This window comes from Pogona vitticeps, chromosome 1 (assembly GCF_051106095.1).
Source record: "Pogona vitticeps strain Pit_001003342236 chromosome 1, PviZW2.1, whole genome shotgun sequence".
Classification (NCBI taxonomy): domain Eukaryota; kingdom Metazoa; phylum Chordata; class Lepidosauria; order Squamata; family Agamidae; genus Pogona; species Pogona vitticeps.
The window spans coordinates 166659911-166676922 of NC_135783.1; the positions used below are offsets into that span (position 1 = coordinate 166659911).

Genomic DNA, 17012 nt, shown 5'->3' on the forward strand with positions numbered 1-17012 from the left:
CTTCCGGGTCTGGGCCCATTGCCACCACGATAACTTCCCCCCCCCCCCCCATTTTGGGCACACGAGCCCAAAAAGGTTCGCCACCACTGATTTAGGGTATTAAAGTCTAATACCAACAGTTTAAATTAGGCCTGGAAATGAATAGATAGACAATGTAAGTGGCACAGAATGTCTGAAATCCTGTGAGCACAGCCTTGTGTGCACAAGGGTGATGATCTTATCATCTGTGGCCTTTTCGTCACTTATTGAAAACTTCACTCCCCCCTCTGGTGCAGATTCCAAGGCCCCCTTGGATTCCTTTTATCCTGAGAAAGACTTTGGGGATTTGGGATGGGTGTGTTTGGGTCTGAGAGCTAAAATCTTGGGGACTCTTTGGAGAATTATGGAAGTTGGACCTCCCCTCAAAAACGACGTATTCCTACCCACAGCACTGCTGCCTTCTCTGGGTCTCAAACTGTATATCCAAAAATATTTACAGATGCAGGTAGAGTTGTATGCCACTTGTGTACTGATGACATTGTACTCCAAACATTTTGAGGCCTTGAGATATTCCATCTCTGATGCCTCTGCTTCAGCTTGAGATTGTGAGTAGAGATGGGGGTATTTGTATACGAATATCCCTGCACAGCTGGACTTAATGAAGATCTGGCCCCTAGGGCTGGACCGTCCACTCGTGCATTCAGTGACAGTCCTGCTAATCCTTCCAATTGCTCCCAGAGCACTGCTGTTTTCCTGCTCTGCTGGCCACTCAGCAGCCATCCGGGGAGACTTTTCCTCCCTCCTCCTGCCTGGAATGGCCAGCTGAGCGAGCGGGAAGAAAGTAGCACTCCAGGCACAACTGGAAGGATGAGGGTGGCCACTGCCACTGCTGGACATGTGAGTGAATGGTCTGGCCCCAGGGGATATTTGTATTCATAGGTAGAATACGAATAAGTAGTATATGAATCAGAATACCCCCATCTCTAATTGTGAGACATTTCATACTTATTGTATCTAACTTTCATTGCAGACCAAGTTTATATTTCAAAAAACTCTGTATCTTAAAAATTAAAAGAAATGGGTCTTTTCTTCAGGTTTTTGTTTTTGGACTAAATTGTAGTAATTGTCTGGGAACTGGAGATAACCAAAGTACCATTGTACCAAAGAAACTTGAAACGTTATGTGGAAAGAGGATTCATAGTCTCAGTTATGGAAGTGGGCCACATGTGGTTCTCAGTACAGAAGGTAAGAAACCTCTTCTTCCTTAGCCACACTACTTGTGCACTCTAACACATGCGGACTGGAGAGTGGTTCTTCATTCTTAGCTCTCTGGCTCTGAAGTTGAATGCTTTGTGTTATTTTTAGAGAGTGTGGGTGCGGTTTTAAACATTTACATGTAATATAAACCAAATTTGATTGTAATCTAATTGTGTGTGTCTGTATACAGTATGCCATTATCCAGTGGTTATGCCATTATTAGTAGAGTATGGTGGTGGTTGGAAGTAGAAGAACTGAAGTTTAAATTCAAGTAGTCACATATATCTGGTTCTGATGTAATTTTGAATTAAGAACCAGCATCTAGGAGTAGGTAAACAAACATAATTATAAGGGAATCAGTGCTTTTGTATCCTGTACAGATGGTGAAGTTTATGCCTGGGGACACAATGGATACAGTCAACTGGGGAACGGGACCACCAACCAAGGTGTCACACCCATTCAAGTCTGTACCAATTTGCTAATTAAGAAAGTAACTGAAGTAGCTTGTGGCTCACATCATTCTATGGCACTGTCATCTGATGGAGATGTAAGTTTTCTGTTTTTAATTAGTTGTTAAAACCTTTGCAGTTGAATATATTTTAATTCTTCAGATGTTAGGTGTTTAGAGCCTGCTATTGAAAGGGGAATAGTATACTGCCTTTAATCATTTCATTGAATTTCCTTAGTGGAATGCTTCAGACTGAAATCTTACTTTGGAGAATAACATGCTATATGATGTACAGTTAATTTGTTTGTGAAAGGGAGGTGGTCACACAAATTTTTTATGTGAGAGAGCTTTTATTATGACTTGTGAAAATATGTCACAAGAGTTCAAAGGTAGATAGAAAGCTAAGTGAAAAGAAGTATAAAGCATTGGGTTGCTCTAAACTAGTTGACCTGGAGCTGTTTCTTTATATTAATACTTGTTTTCAACAAAACCTTTTATCCAAACATTTTGGAGCTAAAACAACAAAGCATGCCATTCATTTTCTCAGAGCAAAAATAACAATGTGTGTTTGTCAAATCAAATTGTTATTTCCAACTATAACAGATTCGGCTATAACAGACTGACTGAAATCAACATTTACGTAAGATCCATTGATTCAGTAGCTCTATCTATTGGGGACAGCTTGGATAAGTGAGCTTTGGAAATACTTTGGATATAACATTTCAAAAAATTGCATGGCGTAGGAGTGCTATGATTTTTGGCAATGATATCTTTCAGGTGTTGTAAATCCTGATTGCACTGTAGAATTTTAAGAGATGGGAGTTAGATTCACAAACGAAAATCCTTATGCCAACTTATGTTTTTCTAAGGGAAATTACACAGGTCTTTTCAGCAAATAGACTATCGTTAATGAGATGCTGGTTGTGTTCCTAGATGCCCAGGACTGGAGCCAACATCTCATTAGTGTGCAGCAATTTGGCGCCAAGACTTGTACGATTTCCCTTATGCAAGTGTGAATCAGCATTAGGATTCTGGCCAATGAATCTCTTCTCATGTTGACCCAGTGATGACTGGCATAGATTATCCAGGAAGGCAAGATTTTGGAATATTGTCCTAACCCAGAGTATTTGGTCATCACACTGAAATGGGGCTACTTGATGCAGGACAATGTGTGTGTGTGTGCCCCTGGAGAAATTCAATCAATGCAGCACTTAAGTGTATGCAATTTATGTCCCACCAAGTATACAAAGGACGATCTAGCAAATCACCAAGATAATTCTATTTAAGTAGCTCAATTCTGGTCAAAAATAGTCTAATTAAAAAAAAATATTTAAGCAACCATTAAAAAGATTCAAAAGATTATAAAGAATGTACTTGAGATCTGGAATAAATGGATACAGGTTTTATGGCCTGGAATATCCCCTTTAATACTGGTGGCAAAGTCAGAGAATTTTCCAAGGTATGGGATAAAAGAGTTGATTAACAAATTAAAAAGAGGGGAATTGGGGCTTGTCACAGAGCAGGGGAGGTAGTGCCTCTGAGAAGGCATCCCTTTCTATCGACCAGATAAGGGGCTGAAATGCTCCACTGTGGGTGTCATCAGAAGAGAGAACACTGCAGAAGATATTGGGACCAACTGGGAGCAGATAGGTGTAGGAATCTGCTTGTCTGCTCCAAAAGTCTCAACAAGCTGTTATCTGGATCGAGCATCGGTCGCCATGCTGCAGACACAACACAATTTATGAGTACCCTGAACTCTTGTTCCAGAGTGATTAGAGAAGAAGAAATTGGATGACTGGGGTAAAGAGGCTCATTAAAGATAAGAAATTAGACTTTTAAACAAGAAACTGCTGGGCATCGCTTTGGAGATTATACATATCTGAACTTTTTTATAGTTGAAGGCAGAAATGAGGAGTGATTAGACTTTGAGAGTGAGAAAAAGAGAGAAAAGCAATTAAAAATAATATGTCCTCTCCTCTCTGAGCCTTTTGGGGACATAATGAAAATTGCTTTTGCTATTTTTATCTAAATGGAACAAACAACGTCAGGCTTTCCTTTTCTGAAGTCGGTGGTTTATCTTGAAACTGGCAAGTATCCAAACTCGTATCGTTAAAAATAGAGAAGAACTGCATATCTGTATTATATTTCTCAAGACAGTGCCAAGTTACAAATGCAGTTGGGGAGAAAGCACAGAAATTCTAAACTTCATTTTACTTGCTACATAATATCTGGCCAAGAAGTCCTTGGAGTTTACAGTCAGACGGAAACATTAACTGTGGATTACAAATTTGTTTTTGTTTGTTTGTTTATTTTGGTACGTTGGCTTGCCCTTATATTAATTTGTGGATTATAATTGTTGTGGATTTGGGAATACAAAACTGGATTTCAAATCAATTTCCCCTCCCACTTCTCTGAGTTATATATCTGGAAATTTATTGTGGTGAACTGCTTGATTGTGATTTTGCTTTCCTGATTTTGGATGTTCTGAACTTTAGATATTAATAGCACCATCTGTTGGACATCTAGATTATAGCAAGTTTTTGCAAGGTTTCTTTTTCTTTTCTTTTTTGTTTACTCTGATATATCGGAATATATTCCGAAGTTGGGAGTACCAAATCTGTTAAATCTGTGTAACTGATTAGACTTAAATGTGCTAATATTACTAATATGGTTTTGTTACACTAATAGGGAAAACAAAGATATATAGATGAAGGTAGCAGGAAGTTATATACTTATTCATAATTTTGAAGATAGACAAATTTAATTGAAATTATAATGGCACAGAGGGGGAAACAGGTAGGAAAAGTGAGTCCCCAAATTGAATCAGGTGTCACAAAGTTTATGACATATGATTCTGAATTAAGACAGATGGAACAGAGAATGCAAGTCTTTTTCCTTCTGAACTGGATAGATATGCACAACAAATTAGACAAGATATACAAGCTTTAGACAAAAAAGGAAGAGGATTTGGGAACCCAAGTGAATGAGAATCAGCAGAAAATTTTGAAAAACAGGAAAACCATGTTGAAGCCAACAAAGCAAGTTAATATGAAAGAAAATAGGCTGGCTGAATTGGAGCACAATGTGAGGGTGCAAGATTTAAAAATAACACAAGACGAAAGAACTTTGATTTATTGGGAGAGCAAAAAGACCTCATATATATTTCGCTTCCAAAACAAAGAAGAGGAACAGGAAGAGGATTTAAGAGCAATAATAACACAGTAACTCATTTCTATCATAGAATTGGCCCCTGAAGAAATACAACAGAATTTGGACAATGTATGGCCGGTCTCAACAGTCTATACAAGAAACAATTGCAAGCCCAGAGAGATTCATGTAAAAATTTTAAGGAGCTGTTTTAGAAATCAAGTTCTGGCAAATCTAAAAGAGAAATAGTTGGTCTGGAAAGGTTAAGATTACAAAATGTTAAAGGATATTCCCTGGAGAGGCAGAAATAAAAGGGTAGATTATAAATAGTTAACAGAATTTTTGCTGAAAATGCAGATCAGTTATTGATGGATCATCCCAAAAGGTGTGCAATTCCACTATCAAGGTCCACAGCAATATATAAATACTATGGATAAAGCAGAGGCTTTCCTGGTTGGATATGGAGGAAGAAAGGAGAAGAAGAGAAAAGAGGAAGAAGTTCAAAGGAAGGATACAAGAGAAGGCAGGAAATCAGTAGACTCAGAATTAGCTCAGGAAAGCAAAGAAGAATCTGAAGAGAAGAGGAGGAGGAATCTAAAGAGGCAGAAAAAAACAAAGAAGTAGCACAGATTCAAACCAGATCTACAAGGAAGAGGGAGGACCACAGAGGTAGTAAGCAAACAGGAAATGTCTAAAAATCAACTGAGCCTAATCTCAGTTAACATTAATGGATTGAATACACCTGAAAAATGGGGAAAAATCAGCTTAAGAAACTGAATGTGAATGTTACATGCATACAAGAAATTCATATAAAAAGACTTGAAATGTTTTGAAATACCAAAATTAGGCTCTTTGCAACCTCAGACAATAAAGAAAAAAAAAGAAGGGTGGCAACATTTATAAAAGAGTATTTGAAACCTAAACCAATTTTTGCATCACAAGATGGAAAAATATTGATGGTAAAAATTCAACGAGGGAAGGAAAAAACATTGATAGTGAATATCTATGCTCCAAATAAAAATCAAGAAAAATGCTTCAAAGAACTACAAAAAGAGTTGGCAGATAAAGAGTACAAAGATATTTACTGTGTAAGGGATTTCAATGCAGTTCTGGATAGAAAACTGGACATGAACATGCAAATACTAGGAAAACGGGGAAAAGTAGCACTATACTATCTAAAACCTTTTAGTCTATAGCAGAAAAGTTTCATTTGGTAGATGCATGGAGAGCAACACATCTAAAAGAAAAAGATTATACATTCTATTCAAATTCGCATAAGATATGCTGGATCCCATTAAGTTGGATAAAAGTGATGAAGACCATAGACATACAGTGGTGCCTCGCATAGCGAACGCTTCGCTATGCGATGAAACCGCACAACGAGGGGTCCCGGAGCATTCGCTCAGCGATGGCCCCTATGGGCTTTTTTCGCTATGCGATGATCGCGCAGACGCGATCAAAGCATAGCGAACAGCTGATCGGCGGTTCCAAAATGGCCGCCGCTAAAACAAAATGGTGACCGCTGTTTTGCCTCGCTAACGAGGCATCCAAAATGGCCGCTGCAATGGAGGAAACTCGCAGAACGGTGAGTTTTAAGCTCATAGGAACGTATTAAATCAGTTTTAATACGTTCCTATGGGCTTTTTTATTTCACTTAACGATGGATTCGCTGAGCGAGGGTTAATCCAGAACGGATTAACCTCGCTAAGCGAGGCACCACTGTACTGCCAAGAACTTTTGCTGATCACAGCCCAGTTTTTTACAACTGAATATACAAAACAAAACATTGCTTTGGAGAATGAACTTAAATGCAAAATCAAGATTTAAAGAAAGAAGTTATGCAAGAAATGTCTTGGTTCTTTAAGGAAAATAAAACCTCAGATGTGCCAATGAGATCAGTATGGCATGCTGGAAATGCAAAGCTAAGAGGGATCGTTATTCAGCATGCAGCAAGACAAAAAAAGGAAAAAGTACAAAAATACAAAGAATTGGAGATAAAACTTTTCCAGTTAGAACAACAGTCAAAGCAAAATAGCTCAATTGAAACACTAGTAGATAATATGAAATTAGTACAAAATCAAATAAATTTATGATGGACATCAGAAATGGCAATAAAGATAAAATAAGCAAAACAAAATTTATTTGAAAAAGCAATTTATTTCTCACTCCTATAGACTGAGAAAAAAACAAACAAGAAACCAAATTATAAACCTTAAAAACTAGGAAGAAGAGACTAAATGGAAACAGAAGGAAATAAAAAAAATTGTCAAGAATTGTTATCAGGTGCCATATAAAGAACCAGGGAAATCAATAATAGAGCAAAGAGAATATTTACAGAAGTTCCAGTTAAAGAAATTATCTAAAAAATATAAAGAGATCCTGAATTCTTCAATAACGATGTGTGAAGTTGTGGAAGCTATTCTATTAGAAAATAAAAGAAAAATAAATCTCCAGGAAGCGATAGAATACCGGCTGAATATTACAATAATTTTGAGGTTTTAGGATTATCCTTTAAGGAATTAAGAGAAGAAATAGAAATAGAAAAAATTCCCATTTCCTGAAAAGAAGCAATAATTTCAGTGATACATAAAGAAGGTACAAATCAATCAGAAATTAAGAACTATAGACTAATTTCGTTATTGAATGTAGATTATAATTTTTTTGCGTCAGTATTAGCAACTAGATTGAAAAATGTTTTGGTGCAGATTATGCAAAAGGACCAATCAGGATTCTTACCAAAAAGACTAATGAAAAATAATATCAGGATAGTATTGAATGTCTTGGAATACTATGAAATCCACCCAGAAAAACAGATGACATTGATATTTTTCGATGCAGAGAAGGCCCTTTACAATATGAATTGAATTTTTTGGCTGACACAGTTGCAGTTAATGGAAGTTGGAGAGAAGTTTATATGAGAAATTAAAGCAATATATTCTAAACAAGAAGCAAGAATTAAAGTAAATGGAGAGCTGACTGAAACAATTCAAATTGAGAAAGGCACAAGGCAAGGATGCCCGCTATCCCCTCTATTGTTTATTCTGATGCTAGAAATTCTGAATCAACAAATCAGAAAGAATAAGAGAATCAAAGACTTAAAGGTTAAAGGAGAAGAATTCAAAATTTAAGCCTGTGCTGCTGATTTAGTAATAATGTTAGATGTATGTCCGGTCTTAAAATAAATAAACAAAAAACAAAAATGTTGATGAAAAATGTGACAAAAGAAGAAAAAAGAATTATAAAAACACTTTGGATGTCAAGAAACGTGCAAGGTTAGGTACTTAGGAATTATTATGACAAAAAACCAAGTACATTAATGAAGGACAATTATAGGGAAGCAATGAAAGAAATCGAAGTAGATTTGCAGAAATGGTCTAAATTCTAATTGTCTTTAATGGGTAGAATAGCCGCAATAAAAATGAGTGGATTACTGAAGATACAGTGGTGCCTCGCATTACGACGTTAATTCGTTCCAGCGAAATCGCTGTAGAATGAAAACGTCGTAATGCGAAAATAAAAAACCCATTGAAACGCATTAAAACCTGTTAATGCGTTCCAATGAGCTAAAAACTCACCGTCCAGCGTAATGCGGGGCAGTCGTAAAGCGGGGCACGACTGTAATTTTCCTCTTTCAGACAGTTCCAATACTATTGAAACAAGATTTTTTCAAAGAATTGAATAAGATAATGACAAAGTTTGCTTGGGAAGGGAAATAGCGAAGAAGGCTCTTCAAGATAATAAACAAAGAAGAGGGTTTGGTCTACCAGATTGGATGAACTATTGTAGAGCAGCAGTTCTGTCCTAGGTGAGGGAATGGATTATTTTGCAAAATGGGAGACTCTTAAAAATTGAAGGGCATGAATTGAAGGGAATCTTAAAAACCCAATTAAAAACATGGTTGTACATCCAGGCCTTCCCTCCAGTCAATACCTGATTTCTTTTCTTTCTATTCCTTCTTATTCTCACTCTATTTTATTGTAACTGTATCAAATGGTTATGTAATGTTCTTGTGTTTTATTGTTTTATCCTATACTGGAAGCCGCCTAGAGTGGTCGAGTAGACCAGATAGGCGGGGTATAAATCAAATCAAATCAAATCAAATCAAATCAATACATACATACATACATACATACATACATACATACATACATACATACATACATACATACATACATACATACATACATACATACATACATACATACATACATACATACATACATAAATAAATAGAAGAAGAAGAAGAACTCACATGTGGTACCAAGATGATAAGCAATGTGAATATTTAATTCACATTTGATCAGGAGAGCTCTGTTGTGGGTCTTGAAGAGAGTTAAGGCACAAAGATACCATTATGGGTAGCTCCACCAGAAGCGTTCTCTGACCTGGCAAGAACAACCAAAGTTAAAAATAGGAGATATGGCAAGATGTTAGATAATAATTTTAATTTGAAGAACAAAGATGAATTGGCAGAACAAGATATTGTCTTAGATTGGTGGTCGATAAATTTCTTGAAATCAAGATATGTAAAAGATAAAGCTACAGGGTTTCAGAAAGACAAAATACCCCTGGATAAGGGGTTGCTATACTTAGAGGAAAATTGATTAAAGGTTTATATAATACTTTGATGAAGCAAAAAATGGAAGATGAAATTATGAAAGATTGTATGGTAAAGTGGGCTCAAAATGTAGGTCATAATATTGACCTAAGTACCTGGTCACAAATTTGGGAACAAAATATTAAAGTGACCAAATCTATAAATCTAAAAGAATGTATACAAAATGTTTTATGTATGGTACATAACACCAGAGAAATTAACAAAAATGTATAAAAATGTTTCTAATAAGTGCTGGAAATGTGAAGAGAAAGTAGGGAGTTTCTTTGATATGTGGTGGATGTGCAGTAGGGCCAAGGACTTTTGGAAAATGATTCATGAAATGGTAGAGGAAATTTTATGGATTAAAACTGTTTTAACACCAGAAATTTTCTTATTGAATATATTACCAGCTACGCTTGAAAAAAAACAAGACTTACCTGACTTTACAGGTGATAACTGCAGCAAGAATTATGTATGCCAGTAAATGGAAGACTACAAAAGTCCTGACAAAGAAGGAATTTACTGAAAAGATTTTGGAACTAGCAAAAATGGGTATTTTGACAGATACACTAAATGATAGACTGTATAATAATAAATGGGAACTTCTTTACACCTGGATGGAATCTGCACCGATTTAAGAAGAATCATAGTCGTTTAATTGTGTCCGACTCTTTGTGCTCTGACGCCAGGCCCTTCTATCTTCCACTGCCTCCTGGAGTTGTGTCAAATTCATGTTGTTGTTTCGATGACACTGTCTCATCCTCTGTTGTCCCCTTCTCCTCTTGCCCTCACACTTTCCCAACATCAAGATCTTTTCCAAGGAGTCTTCTCTTCTCATGAGATGAGTAAAATAGAATAGATTGAGTAGAATAGATTAATATTATGTTAGAGAGTACAAGATAAGATTAAATGAATTGAATATATTGTAATAAATCACTCTGGTTATAATGGGTAGAAAAGTAGAAAAATACAATAAAAAACCAAATTAAAAGAATACAGATACAGTGGGGTCTCGACTTACGGAATTAATCCGTATTGGTCGAAAAGTTTGCAGGTGAAATCTGCATTTCCCATAGGAATGCATTGAAAACCATTTAATCCGTATCTGCTGTTTTCCGTCCATAGAAACTAATGGGAAGCTGTTATTCCGCATTCTACTACTAGAGGAAAGGAGGGGGGAGGCAGGGAACAGATTTAAAAGCACTTTTGAAATCGGTTTTTCAATGAAGCCAATTTTAAAGCATGTTTAGCACACAGACAGGAGTCTGGAATTCACCTTAGCCCAGTCTTTGCAAGCCAGCATTCTGACCCACAGAATTCTTCAGTAAAAAAACAGGCAGGACTCTGGAATTCACACCTTAGCCCAGTTTTTGCAAGCCAGCATTCTGACCCACAGAATTCTTCAGCAAAAAGACGGGCAGGACTCTGGAATTCACTTTTTCAACCAAACCAAGCCAAGCCAAAGGCAGGTGAAAGGAGGGAGGGAGGGAAAAGAGGGAAAGAAAGAAAGAAGGTAATCACGGGGACACACAGACCCCTCAGACAAAGGTTTGTGCTGTGAAACACACACACACAGAGAGAGAGAGAGAGAGAGAGAGAGAGAAGATGGGGGGAGAGTTTTTGAAGGCTAAAACACACATTTCCCCTGGGAGGCCGGGTCTACCAAGCTTTCACAGGCAGTAGACCGGGCCTCCCGGCGGAAGACCTCCCCTGGGAGGCCCGGTCTACCAGGCATTCCCGGGCAGTAGACCGGGCCTCCTGGGAGAAGCCCTCCCCTGGGAGGCCCATCCACCCTGGGAAAGCCTCCATCGGCGGGGGGGATGTCCAGAGGCCGAGGTCCCCTGCTGCTGCCGCCGCCGATAGTTCTTCGGAGGCACTATCAATGGCGGGGGACCTCCAAGAGGCCTCCCATGGCAGCAGGGAAGGCCTTCGTACGTCCCCAGTGGCGGGGTATGTCCAGATGCCTTCCAAGGCTTCTCTGGAAGGCATCCGGAGCTCCCCGCATCCGCTGCTGCTGGGAGAACGCGGGGTGATCCCAGCTATGCTTGGACTACTGTGGTGGCAGGGGACCTCCGGATGCCTTGCAGGGCTTCTCCGGCACCATGGTAGGCATCTCAGAGCCTCCCCATCGCCGATAATGGCTCCGAAGCACTATCGGCGGTGGGGGGCTCTCCAAGATGCCTCCCATGAAGGCGGAGAAGCCCTGCAAGGCATCTGGAGGCACGACCTACGGCCTACAGACTGGAAGGGGGAGGCGGGGAGAGCGCCAAATTTTAATTGGGCGCTTTTCCTTCCTGCCTCCCTCTTCTGGTCTGTAGGTCGATTCTCCGGCCGCAAGTCGAAGTGAAACTTTGCGGCTGGAGAAGTCCGTAGGTCAAAAAGTTTGTAAGTGGAGCCGTACGTAAGTCGAGACTCCACTGTATGTAAATATAAAGATTTGGAAGAATAAAATTAAAAATAAGCATCAATTAAGAGGTATTTTTGCAAAAGTTCACTTAAATTGGTTAAATTAAATTGGTTACAACTGGAATAATTTCATTTATTTATTTTATTTATTAAATTTATGCCCCACCCATCTAGACTGAAGTCTACTCTGGGTGGCTAACAATAATAGATAGAGTAAAAAATAACATAAAAAACAACAGTAGTAATATGGTTCAAGATGGGAAAAATATTCAAGTGATGACAAGAGGGAAAGCCTGCCTAAAGAGCCAGGTCTTAAGTTTGCTCTTAAAAACACCCAGCTGTGGAGCCAGACAGATCTCTGGGGGCAGGCTGTTCCAAAGGTGAGGGGCCACTGCTGAGAAGGCCCGGTTGCTTGTTTTTTATCTCCGGGCCTCCCTTGGCGTTAGAACCCTCAGCCGCCCTTCCTGGCTAAAATGAGTGATTCGGGTAGATCTAGGTGGGAGGAGGCATTCTGTTAGATATCGAGGTCCTAAGCCATTTAGGACTTTATATGTCATCATTAACACTTTGATATCAATGCAGAAACAAACAGGCAGCCAGAGTGGGGGAGATATGTTCATGTTTTCTCACCTCAGTAAGAAGTCTGGCCGCCGCTTTCTGCTCCATTTGAAGCTTCCACATCAATCTCAAAGGTAATTCCATTCTAATATCGAGACAACAAGCCGATGGACCAGAGTGGTGAAGGCCCCAACATCAAGATAGGGACGCAGCTGGGCAATCTGCCACAGATGGAATTAGGCAGAGCGGACCACTGATGCCACCTGGCTTTCCATGGCGAGCGTCAGATCCTGATGGACTCCCAAGCTGCGAACCTCACTCTTTGTGGTGAGAATTACTTCCCCAAAAGAGAGTTTCCCAAACCACCAATGGAGTGGCCACCCACCCTCAGGACCTCTTGTCTGGGTAAAGCCTCAGACCATTCTCCTGCATCCATTGCAGTACAGCCTCCAGGCAGTACTGGTCAGCCACCACCTTCTCTACCACTTTGCTGAGGAAAGAAACCTTGGCAACGGGCCTACAATTGCCAATGTTGTCCGCAGCCAAACTTGGTTTCTTCCTTATGGGCCTAACGAGGAACATTGCCCTCCTGTAGAGACCCAATATTTATTGCCATGGCCCATTCAGTTGTTGTAGGCCTGGCTGCTTTGATTAGCCAGGCGGGCAAGGATCAAGGGAGGAGGTGGTGGCATTACAGTGGTCAAGCACTTCATCCACCATATCTGGCGTCACAGGCTGAAAGAGATTGAGTCTCACTGGGCAAGGCTGGACATCTCTGCTTGATCTACTGTGTTCCAAAAAAGGAGAGAGCTCCTGGCGGATGGCCTCCACTTTAGATTTTTAAAATGCTGCAAATTGGTCAGGTGAAATACTAGTAGGAGGCCTGTCACTTAGACCAATTCCGGATAGATTGCAGACTACATGAAAAAGTTCCGCCTGCTGATTTAAAGCTTCGCTTATCCGGACAGCAAAGTGAGCTCGACTGGCAGCCCTCACCTTAGTAAGGTAATAGTTGTGATCCTGACAGTTTTCCGATTATAATCTGTTGGGTTCTGTCTCCAAATGCACTCTAGCCTCCTTCTGTTTTGCTTCATAGCTCGCAGCTCCTGGATAAACTTAGGTGCTGGCTGAGCTCTGCAATGGAGATGACGCTTAGGAACTATTGTGTCAACAGCCCTAGTAGCGGCGTCAAGCCAGCCATCAACCAGAGCCTCGACAGGAGCGCCAGTCAGATCAGCCATAATCCCTCTCATGAAGTCCTGGAATCCTATAGGATCCAGTAGCCTTCGAGGGCGGACATTAAAATAGGTCTTTGCTCCCTGCGGAGAGGGAGAGCCACTAAGAGGTTACATTTTATTAGGTGGTGATCTGACCATGACAAGGGAACTGACACAAGGTCAGTTACCATCATACCACTACTCAGTGGAGAACACCAGGTCTAGCATGTGACCGCCCACGTGGGTGGGGCCGTTAACATGTTGGGACATGTCCAAGGAAGCCATGGTTTCCAAGAACTCAAGAGCCAGACTAGAAATCTCTGCCTCCGCATGGATGTTGAAATCACCCAAGACCACCTTGGGGATTCCAACAGTGCCACGGAGACAAAGTCCACCAGCTCCGATAAGGAAATTGCTGGGTCACGGGAAGTGCAGTAACCCAGCAAGCTCCCAATACCATCCCTGGCCCCAGTTGACACATGGAGGGCCTCCAGGCCTGGCTTCACCACCATAGAGCGCCTAACAACCTCCAGAGTGTTTCTATAAACAATGGCTACTCCCCTCTTCTCTCCAGTCTACCCTGGTGCTGGACTGCATAACCGGGAGGACAGGCAAGAGTCAAGGGAACACCCCCTTGCCCACCCAACCAAGTTTTGGTTATACATGCCAGGTCTGCATCCTCCTCCAGAATGAGGTCCTGGATAATCTGGAATTTGTTGCGTATGGACCTGGCATTCAACAGCACCAGATTTAGAGTGAAGGGATGACTGATCTGACTACCTCAAGATTGACAGTTGGTCACAGTGCCAGAACAGTGAACAGCCTTCAAACATCTGTTTACCGTTCTTCTGAAATGAGTAGGAACTGTGCCGTCGCCATACCGCCTTCTGCCCATAATCACTCAGATGTTCAGAGGACCCCCGCTAGCCTTCCACTCCATGTTAAAGAAAAAGAAAAGACCAAAAAATGTACCAAATTAATAAAAGTAAACAATACAGTGGTAACAAGGTTAACAAAATTAATCCAAACCATAAAATAGAAATACACATTTAAATTAAACAATAATCAAATAAACAACTTAAAAGTTAAAACTTTAAAAAGAAAGGGAATAAAAACAAGAAGTCACTCCCCCGTCACACCCAGAAAAAGAAAAAGTAAATAAAGGGAAAAAAATAAAGGAACGGAGAAAGAAAGAAAAAAAAAAAACAAAATCACACACACACAATTTCTCCCCCTGCTCAAACCACTCCCAAAGCATGCTTAGGTGTTAGGTACTGCAAGGTCCGGACCCAGTCATAATTGTCATAGGTGCAAGAAACCTTGAAATAGGCCAACGGCTACTTAGAATCATCGTGGCCAAAAGCAAGGCCCATGTTGAGTTCGCTTGACTTCCAGATCTTAAGGGCCACCTTGTTGTCGCGGCTGACCGAGCATCCACGCACAAGCATGTAGGTGTCCGGTGGGAGCGCTTGGCAGACGGAATAATCACAATCCCAGTGCGTCCACATTCACTGCAGCACATACAGACATTAGGTGCCAGATGGTGGTCCTCTTCGCTGAGGAGCGCAGGGCCTCGGTGGCAATGTAAGGCCAGCACACACTCCCAGATGAAGTACAACTCCCAGCCACCAGTAGAGCTTGGTCTGTACCTTGCAGTGGTGGCAGTGGAGATCGGGAAGCGGGCGTTGAGACACCCCAAACGCAGTGGGTGTTAAAACAACCTTGGTGGAGCACCACCGCCCAGCCAGGTTGCTCGAGCCAGGAAGCTCGCCCAAGCAAAGCTGCAAGCTCAATGGAAAAAACACAGAAGACCACCGAGACAGACAGTACATTGAGCCCAGGTAACCACAAGACCAGGGACAGCATACAGAAGCTCAGGAGCAGGTGGACAGCAGAGGAAAGGGTGGGGAGAGGGTCGGGCAGCCAAACAGTCCCACACCTCCTCAATGAGTCCTTTTTCTTCCTTCCCTTTTCTTTCCCCCTCAGAGAAGTCCAGCTCACTGTATTCCAACCTGCCTGCCTGTTTCCTCAACGGCAGCAGCTGCGATGGTGTTGTTGTTCTTACTCTCCGGTGACAGTGGTGGAAGCAGCAACAATTGTACTTCTAATGTTTGTTGCTGTTGCAGCAGAGATAAGAGAATAAAAAACATCAAAGGAGGGAGGCAAGAAACAAAGAATAAACAAAGAAAGCAAAAGGAAAGAGACCAAAAAGAAAAAGCCATCCCAGGAGGAGGAAAAACACAGCCTCCTGCTATCAGGTCGCCATCTTGAACAATGGTTGAAAATAGGAGAAATAATTAAACTAAAGGATAGGCAATTGACAAAGTGTGAACATATCATAAAGAATATCGAGAACGAGGCAAAAGAAAAAGCGGGGGTAGAATTGGTAATATTTACAGAAGAGGCACATCAGTTAGGAGGGTTAAATAATATGTGAGGCAGATTTTGGAAAAAGGGTCTTTAAAACCATCAGTTAGAATAGAAGAGAATGGTTATAAAACAATGGTATTTAACACCGATAATTTTTTAAAAAAGATTAAATTTTCCAAGATGTGTTGGAGATGAAATAAAGAATTAAGTACATATTTACACTTATGGTGGGAATGTGAACTAATACAAAGGATTTGGAGGGATGTTTGTAAAGAATTTGAAGAAATATTGGGAGTCAACATTGAAGCATCAGCAATAACAGCATTGTTATTAATAGCTAACCATGACATAAATAACTTTTTAAAAAGATGATTATAAATATGCTAACACCTGCTTGAGTACTTATAGCAAGAAAATAGAAGAGGAACTGGATTTTTGAACCACATGAATGATATAATGAAATCTGGAATATTCTGATTAATGATAAACTGACATCTGAAATTAAGTTTTAAAAAGGAGTGATAAAGATTAATAAATTTAATGAGATACGAGGTGACTTCATAAATGGCATATTAAATAAAGGAAAAGTGCAAAAGTCAGGTCAAGAATATATGTATTTTTGGAAGGGATAAGGTTTTTTTTAAAAAAAATGAAGGAAAAATCATTGTAAAATATATCTATGTATTATATTAATGGATGGTCCCTGGGGTGAGGGGTGCATTATTTTGTTTGGTTTTTTTGTAGATAAACAAATTATACTTAATAAAAATAATTTTAAGAATAATCTAATTTACATAACATTTTAATTTGTTTTTAATTTTGCCTATATTTCATATATTCCATAATTCTAAAATGTGCAGTGCCATCCCTACTTCTGTTTGAAGAAAAAAGCAGTGACAGAGCCTTTTGACAGGGATAGGTGGATATCACAGGCTGCCTTCTGAATATCATCCCATCTGTGGCTGCTTGTTCTCCTGAAAGTCTTGTCAGATTGACTAGGGCAACATATGTGATCATCAGTTGGCCAGGAATG

At 40.1% G+C, this 17012-nt stretch overlaps 1 protein-coding gene across 12 annotated transcripts in view; it reads left to right on the plus strand.

Moving 5' to 3' along the window:
* RCBTB1 (RCC1 and BTB domain containing protein 1) overlaps positions 1–17012 on the plus strand; it is an 82740-nt gene that overhangs the window by 9412 nt on the left and 56316 nt on the right. For all 12 annotated transcript variants that reach the window (XR_013537650.1, XR_012084949.2, XR_013537651.1 and 9 more), the window contains exons 3-4: positions 1074–1224; positions 1617–1783. Coding sequence is in view for 8 of the 12 variants with exons in the window: in XM_020796761.3 (XP_020652420.1) it covers positions 1074–1224; positions 1617–1783 (318 nt within the window). In the remaining 4 variants the exon portion in view is untranslated. The remainder of the gene's footprint in view (positions 1–1073; positions 1225–1616; positions 1784–17012) is intronic.